Raw genomic sequence first — 8,948 nt, 5'->3', positions numbered from 1 at the left:
GTTTATGAAAACAATATTCATTTTGTAATCGCCGCTTTGGCCACTAGAATAGCAATGAAAATATTTGACGAAAGAAGTAATATATCACATTACCATTACGGCGTAGCTTGGAGCTCAAACACAACTTGTTATCATGAAACTTATTGTTGTTAAAGGCTGACTTTGTACTTAACGATAGCCTGACTGTTAGCACAGAATGTCAATTGAACTAAACTAAAATAGTGCCTTGGATAAATCGCTCTGTTTGCCAATCATACATGGTGCAATATAGTACAATATCACAATGAGCAATTCATTCCTTTGTTGCACGATCTTGAACCTGGGATACCTTGTATTGGCTCAATATTGAAGTAAATCCAATTCCGTGTCAAACTTGGGGGTGGGGGTAAAAACTTCAGAACTTCATTTAGATTTTTATAAATCAGTCCATTTTCTTTCATGCATTGTAACAATAAAATACCTGAAATACCTGCCTTTTCTGTCGTCCATACATACATAAGTCCCGAGGAAGAGACAAGTTCCTGATGGAATTGTCCTAAAGCTGAAATTGCGGGTATACGTACAGTCTATTGGTGTAGGTACAAAAGAAAACTCTATCAACGACACTCATTTTATTGGATCCTGCCAATTGCAAGGCCTCTTTTCAATTTAGACCAAAAGTCTTTAGCACCTTTAAGGTTGATGAGCCTCAACCACCTTGAACAAGTGTACCGATATAATACACGTACTTGTCCATGACACCAAAATTAAGGTCACAGAGCTAGCTAATCAGCCTCGCCATATCAAGAGGCCTACTTTGGTCGTGGACTTTTGATTTGAAGAAGAGCAATCGTTTCGAACCAAATTCCCAAATCAAGTCTTTGAATCCATTTCACTCAAACCAAAACCAATAGAGTAAAATCTACAGCCATACAATGCCATGCAAAATACAACCTCTGTTTGATTTATTGGGCTCGCATGCAGCCACCGCCATGAAATGCCAACCGGGTTGATCTACAAGTCCTTGAAGAAATCATTAGGGGATATCTGTACCTTTCCTAAGGTCTCGATGAGAGATCAATTAGAATTCGAGTGTACTGTTCACTTCTTGCCGATTGTTCGAGGCATCTTAGTCCTGAAACAGGAAAAGGTCCTCCGGGGAGGAACTTGGATTTCCGAGTAGATTCGACGGCTCGTCCAGGAACAATTTCGCAATTTTAACTGAAGGACATGTGTTTGCTTGCATATTATGACTCTTCAATGCATGCCATTGAGAACAATATGATTGGGAATTACAAACCACATAGGCTCGGTATAAAAATATTCAACTAATATTCGACGGACGGCAAGTAACCTCTGTTGTTGATCTCTGTATTTAGAAAGATTGGTTGGATGACCGAACACTCTGTGGCAATATATGTAGCCACCACTCCAGAATTCATTGGCTTGATGAACAAATTATTCCTCTCTCACAAGACTAGAATGTATGCATGACGCAATGGACCTCTTAAAACATCTTGGGACGTACCAAAATCCACGATTTAAGCCAAGAATGCATTGATTCAAAATAAAGATGGAATAAGCGGGCATTCACATTTGGACATGATCGAGGTGTGGCCCCTGCCAAATAGGCAATCCTCGAAATCCTCGACCCCATTTTCGTCGTTAAGAAGAGCATGACGAATTTCAATAGTGTATTCCCTGAGTCTAACTGAGTTGAGGAAGTCTGTCTCAAGCGCTGATATTCCGTTGCCAAAGCTTGGAAGCTCGACAATTAACGAGGGAGGATGGAGGCGGCGTACTATTAGATACAGGTATCCGTGAATGGAAGCTCGAAGTTGGCCGATCTTTGTCGCCTTATTCTCAAAATTCTGAAAGAAAGGTTCAGTTGGAATCCAAGACTAGGAGAGGCAAGTGTTCTGGCATTTGGAAAATCAATACCAGAAACAAGATAGCCTTGCATATGCTACTCCTGACCACAACAACATGTGCAATCTAATTTATTCAGTGTGACGACGAATCTATTCAAGAAAGTGTAGGGACAAAACGCTAGCCGTTGTTCTTCAAGGCGACATCCTTGCTCCGCAGGTAAATGAAAAGGAACGAGGAAGTGTGATTATGTCTCTTGATTGTCTCGTTTTGTACCTGAAAATTTTGTCCAATTAGTGCATCGTACTGGATTCGAATAGCATTCGTATTTCGTCATGGTGTGGAAATGTAGTGCATCTTCTAAGCATTTCACGTGTACAAGGAAATAGTTCCATTGTCTCTGTTTGGTATTTACACCTGTTACACCATGATCAAACTTTATCACTTAGAAGTACGAGCCTAGGACAATGTTTAATTATTGCGCTTCCACTTGAAAACCCCTTTTGACCAATTTCTATTGAGACTCGCTCCTTTTCTCTAAATATTTTTAGAAGCTCCGCCATTAGACAGCCCAAAGTCTTGCCGCCTAAGGCCATAAATGATGTTCGACAAAGCAAAGCACAAGCGAATGCCTTGCGGCACGTCAAGGTCGCTCTTATTTCTCTATTTCTTCTTTTCAGACATCCTCGAGGTGAAGCGCAAGGTTCATGGTCTATCGTTGCTCCAGGAGGGTTTTTCTTCTTCCGTTGATCGTCTCACATTTCTTCACGGCATGACTGGGACTAAAAGTCCTATACTGACCACGATGACGATGCCTCTCTTGGCGGTGGGATTTTTATTGTCGAGTGTTTGCATTTCTTTGAGCCAGGGCCAATCCTCGAGAGAATGCGCGCTTATCATTTCGGCTCCTGCCGCCAAATCGTCAAGATTTGATCAAGCCAATCACGCCTTTGGAGGTCCTCCCCCTCCTCAGGAGTTGGTGACAACATGCATCACTTTTGATGCTGTGAACATTGCCTTTGAGCGAGCCAAGGCAATTGAAGGTCTCAAGCCCGTTCAAGGCCGTTACTCATCCGAGGCTATCGGTGAATTGGGCACTATCATCCATGAGACCACCCGATATTTAGCACAGACCTATGGCCTCTCTCAGGATGCCGTGGATAACGGATTGCCTTTGATCGATACGAGGCGGACTGTCATTCAGAATTATTGCCCACCGTTCCTCATGACCCCCAAGTGCCAGATTGAACGCTATCGGTCCATTGAGGGTCTTTGTAACAACATTGAACAACCTCATTGGGGTGCTTCTATGCATGGGCATGCCCGATTTCTACCCCCCAAGTATGCAGATGGAATCAGTGCCCCACGCGCCTCCGTAACCGGACAGCCCTTACCATCGGCACGCTTGGTCTCCACCACTGTCCATCAATTCGAAAGTGCTCATGACAAGGCTGTGACCATGCTTCTGGTCGCTTGGGGTCAGTACATTGATCACGATATCACCTTAAGCGCTGAAATCAAGGATCCCGTAACAAAGAAAACGCCTCGTTGTTGCAATGGTGTCCAATTGAAGGAATGTCTTCCCATTGAAATCCCTCCCCATGATCCATTTTACTCTAAGTACAATCAAAAATGTATGAATTTCGTCCGATTCTCGGCCGGACTCCGACGGCATTGTCGTTTGGGACCCAGAGAGAGTTTTAACTTAGTCACCTCGACCTTAGATGCCGGCACCACCTATTCAAACAGTGCTGAAAAATTACATGAACTTCGAAGCTTTGAGGGTGGACAACTAAAAATGTTGCCGTTTTTTGAACGATTCGGCATGAGGGAGCTCTTGCCATTGAACCTGAAAGAACCCGATGAAGGCTGTATTCGGCCAAGTCAAGATATCTATTGCTTCTTGTCGGGAGATCCTCGCGTCAATGAACAAACCATTCTAGCCATGCTTCATACAATCTTTGCCAGAGAGCACAACCGCATTGCCAAAGAACTCGCAAAGGTCAATCCTCATTGGGGTGACGAGACCCTTTTCCAAGAGGCAAGACATATTGTGGCTGCTCTTCAACAGCAATTTACCTATAATGAATTCTTACCCATGGTCCTTGGAAGTGAAGGCATGAAAAAGCACGGACTTCAACTCCTGGATACTGGTTACTTTGACGGATACGACCCGAAAGTGAATCCCAGTGTGACCACGGCCTTCACCACTGCTGTGTTCCGATTCGGTCACTCGCTTTTGCCCTCTAGAATTGAGAGATGGAGTAAGACCCATCGTTTCGTGGACCACCAGAAACTCAGCACCATGTTACTTCAGCCTTACGATCTGTACAAGCAAGGCTGGGGTGACGGCTATCTTCTCGGGATGACCAACCAAGTGGCGCAAGCTATGGACGATTCCATGACCACTGAAGTGCAAAACCATTTGTTCCAACCTCCAGGAAAGGAATTCGGTCTCGATTTGCTGGCTCTCAACTTGCAACGAGCTCGCGAACATGGTGTTCCTTCCTATACGGATTTCAGGGACCTCTGCGGCCTTCCTCCCGTAGTCACCTTTGATGACTTAAGGAGCTACTTGCCCAACAAAACCGTTAACGCTTACAAACAAGTCTACGCCAGTCCTCAAGATATTGAATTGTTCTCCGCCGGTATCTCCGAATGGCCTATCCAAGGTTCTATGCTCGGTCCCACTTTCTCTTGTCTCATGGGACGGCAGTTCAACAAGTTCCGCTACGGTGATCGCTTCTGGTATGAAAACAGTGGTTGGCCCAGTAGTTTCACATTGGAGCAACTGCAAGAAATCCGCAAGGTTCGCTTATCTCGACTGATTTGCGACAATGGTGATGACATCGAAAGCGTCCAAGTTTATGCTATGGTCTTACCGGACCATGATATAAATCCCCGTGTGCCATGCAAGAGTGGAATTCTCCGGAGTATCGACTTCTCAAAATGGCGTGATGCGACTTTCCACTCGTCCCCTAATGGGCCATTCTAGTTCAAATAGAACCCGCTAACCAGGAGAGGGTGAAACGCTACAATTACAAAGTATATATTTATTCACGTAAATTATATAACACTCGTTTTGCTCAAAATGCAATGCTATCCGAACTTGACGGCATTCATAAAATAAACTTTTTTTGTTTACTCGAACGTATCCTAGATTTGTTTACAGAGAGACGACTGGATAATCTGACCATGGAAACGATCAACAATGTTAAGAGGGAAATACAGTACGATGGAAGGAAGGCTGTTTTCAGGTTCATATTACGGAAGGGAATCCTCGCCATCCCCAAGACCAATGACCCTGAAATGGTATTTCAATCCAAATCCTCTTGAGTGATTTGGCAATTAGAAACGAAACTTGAGATGGTTTTGAGCCCTTCAAGATCGTGCTGAGCGGGCAAACAGGTTTTCAGCCACTTTTTGTGCCCTGACTGGAAATTTAGACAAACTTGGGGGATCACCTTGATCTGAAGGACTCGATGTTTTGAACAACAACACTATAAGAGTGTTCTTCCGCAGGAAAGAAGACTGCCTTTTCTTTGGGACGAAAACCAGAATCACGGTCTGGTAATGAATTGGTCGCTTTGGTTGCGCGCAGAACACTGAACCCAATTCTTCAAAGCGGAGGTGAAAACCTGGGCTAGGCAAAGTTCGTACTTAAGTACATAATTTGAATCTTTCCTTGATCCAGGATTCATCCCTTCATTTTCAAGCATGGGGCCCTTGTCGCTAATCTTGAGTTTGATTTAAAGTGTTTTTAAGAATAAGTTGAATTGGTGTATTTTTATACCGGATCAGTAATAATTTAAAGAAAGTGATGCGAATTCTTGCAATGGGATGGATGGAAAACATATTTTAAAAAGATCGATCAGCTCGCGCTTAAAATAGTGCTTTGATTCATGTCACAAATGTAATCAATGGAATCCTAATTGGAAAGGGCTTTTTGTAGTTTATTAATAGAAATGGTCTCAAGGGGAGATAACGAGGCAAACATCTTCTACCCAGGTGCTTTGGGTTTAAATTCCCATTCTGTAAGTTCATCAATGAGGAATGAGACGTGGAGCAATGGTTGGTGAATTTTCTTGGCATGAGAAAAGTCCCCGATTCGATCCCTCTCTCCAACCGTTCTCTAAAGGAAACTTTTAGACGTTATGCAATGTCCACACACACTGAGGCAAACCCAACCTGACATGGACTTTGACACTGCCTATTGAGCGCTGTGATGGCCAGGTTTGGTAGTAGGATGGAACTCAACCCTCCGACCCTACCAAACATTAATTAAAAAGTGGGGATTGCTTGCAATTGTCGTATCAGAGCAATGGCGTCTGTAAGTGGTGCTTCAGCCGCAAAGTTTGAAATGAAGTTTGAAAAAATCGACCAAGAAGGGCATAAGCAAGGTATCGCTTTTTAGTACACAAGACAATTGACGGTTGAAAAGGATCGCTTAAAGAGTCATAATCACATTTTGAACATTATTTGTACTGAAATGTTTTGCAAGTTCGGGTGGGATCCTCTGTGTTCCTTCAATAATAATGGCTACATTAGTCATTTGTGTATGGACAGGTTTGGGCATGGCTCAGCAAATTCCCCCGCTATCAACATCCCATTGAGGACATTCTAAAATATGCGTCAAAACCACAAATACAGGCGTGCAGGTTCACGGTGAACGTCTCCACTAGTTTACCTGCACGATGCTTAGGTCGGTTTTGAGGGTATGATTGGTCAATTTCATGTTCTTAATCTCGGATCCTAGAGGTCACCTCAAGCTTGTTTAGGACGAGTTACTCCTTATTCTTTGTTGTTCGTCGGTCTAAGCGATTGCCATCGCATAAGAGGATAACATTCCATAGCAATGCCCTTTGTCAGAATATTTGTCAAAGCATTGTGAACTTGGGCTTCTGGTACGTTAAGCAAAGTGACAAAATTATGTCAGTTAGAAAGGTGCCTTTGATGGAATACATCAATAGGGACACGGTAACACTGACTATACTGACTAAGTTTCAGTATCAAGCACTATAACCTCAAAATATTTGGTCTTTGAAGTGCATTGGCAAACTGAAATGGATGTAATTCAACACAGTAAGATAATTATCGTAATGATTTGACATGTGGTATTCAAGCAATTCTTCTCATTAGTAGGGAAGATTTTCTTCATGTCGTTCGTCATTGACTTTTTAGATTTTATTATTCTAGTTCGGTGTGCTAGGGTCGGGAGATGAGCCTATCCCGGACATCGGAGCCAGCCAGCACATCAAATGGTACTAATCAGTTTTCATATACTAGTCATAAACCATTGAAATATAGACGCGAATGCCGGGGTTTTGAATAAAAAAGATGGAAGCAAGGGAAGGCATTGCATTTCCCTTCAAATACGACTGGCCCCAAGTCATTTCAATCGCATATTTCAAATGTCAGCTCAATCGAACACCCGTGTCAAAAGTTATGCCCTTCAAAATGCAGTACCTAAAGGGTACATAATCAATGAATTAGTGGTCTTCCAATAATTGATTACCACCGGAGGGCTAGCCCAATCATTCTGTGAAAGTGAATGTAGTGGGTTTTGAGAGGGTATAACTTTTAATCCAGTCGCTTGATCGAGCTGAAAATTGAAATATGTAGTTGTAGCGAGCTGAGACTCTTCTCTTATGAAGTAGAACCCAATGCGTTGCCACGATTCCAAAATACCAATTCTCAACCCAAGCATTCCCGTCCAAATTCTAATGGATCATGGACAAGTCCTTCGCTAGCGGATGTTATGAGCTTTTAAAAGTTTCCTTGAGAAAGATAAGGAGAGTTGAACTGAGGACCTCTTTTAGCATGTGGCATAGTAATACAGTAAACTGGTACAGTTTTACTCATTAGCTTGCTTCAAAAATAATTCAAGCCGATAAAAGCTGTTATTGGACTTAATTGACCCACGTTGTATTTTTTTATTTTTACAAAAGACTTTTTGAAAACATTGGAAAAGTTTTTTGTCTAATATTGCGCGTTGTATCTTGTTTTTTTCAGCACCTATATGGTATTGAAAAGTACCCCAGTGACCTCCCAAAATTTGTGGTGACTTCATTAAACACTTGTTACTTAAAGGAGTCAATATCTGTATCTACATATTCCTAACAAGAATATATTTATCCATCTGTCTACCCAGACTTTTCGATCCCTATAAACAATCATTTCTTTAGGATATCCCATGCTCCCGCACTATGTACAGGGCGTCTCCTTAATTTTTTTTTGTTTGGGTACCTTATACCGACTAGTTAAGAGTAGATGATAAACCCTGGTATACTGAAATTTGCCCTGGTGGCCTGACGACCTCAAAACAAAACGTAGGAACTGGCATGCCTAAGTATTGCCTCTCTTTCCATCTCTATGGAAAAGAAATGCATAAAAGAATGCGTGTGTCAAAGAGGAATGATTTGGAAGGTTTAGGTTACTCCATTATCTTTTACCGCCAACGGCAAACCGCTTGTCTTAGGCCGTTTGAGCAGTTTTAGACGGCTGGGACTAGTTTGGGTTATTCTTTTTTTTTTATTTTTAGCGCTACCAAAGCCTGAAACATGATTCATGATGAATGTTTTAGTTCTGAATCAAAACACAGACAACAATGCAAACATTTCACTTAAAAATGTCAATTACTTTTCCACCAATCAAAGTTCTTTATTTAAAGTTTTAAGTTGTTAAATCAACTGACCTGAACGTCTCTGGCTCGTATTTCGTAGTATTTCGAGAGGCAACAATCAAAATCCATTCGTCAACCAGTTCCGTCAATGGACGGAACTGTACCATGTAGTAGTATAATGTTTGGTTTCATTAGAGAGGCCAGTCGTCATCAGTAAAATACGCGTTTATCTCTGCCACGACTGATATCGCGAGGCGAGTTTATAAGGCCCACATTGAAATATAATAATAAGAAATCTTTTACTGCGACTCTCGGTTCACATACGAGCGTCACAGGTTCATGGCTCGAGCTATCTTAATTAGATAATACCAGTACCAGTCGATTTAACGAGTTTTAATTACTTGAAACACAGACAATTTTAGGCCAAGTGATTTATATTTTTGGAAGGAAATGTGCACCTAAACGCCTATGTTTTGAT

At 42.1% G+C, this 8,948-nt stretch overlaps 1 protein-coding gene across 2 annotated transcripts; it reads left to right on the top strand.

Annotated features, from left to right (window-relative positions):
- Positions 1-1,877: 1,877 nt before the first annotated feature.
- On the top strand, positions 1,878-4,992 carry LOC131881186 (peroxidase-like). Of its 2 annotated transcripts, none has more exons than XM_059227972.1 (2): positions 1,878-2,067; positions 2,529-4,992. In XM_059227972.1, exon 2 carries the CDS (start codon positions 2,621-2,623, stop codon positions 4,841-4,843), a length of 2,223 nt encoding a protein of 740 aa, XP_059083955.1. In that variant the 5' UTR covers positions 1,878-2,067; positions 2,529-2,620; the 3' UTR covers positions 4,844-4,992. The 2 variants fall into 2 exon arrangements, with proteins under 2 accessions (XP_059083955.1, XP_059083956.1); XM_059227973.1 differs by lacking the exon at positions 1,878-2,067 and adding an exon at positions 2,153-2,299.
- The last annotated feature ends 3,956 nt before the right edge of the window (positions 4,993-8,948 follow it).

Source organism: Tigriopus californicus, chromosome 5 (genome assembly GCF_007210705.1).
Source record: "Tigriopus californicus strain San Diego chromosome 5, Tcal_SD_v2.1, whole genome shotgun sequence".
NCBI classification, from domain to species: domain Eukaryota; kingdom Metazoa; phylum Arthropoda; class Copepoda; order Harpacticoida; family Harpacticidae; genus Tigriopus; species Tigriopus californicus.
This window is presented reverse-complemented; position numbering and strand designations above follow the sequence as displayed.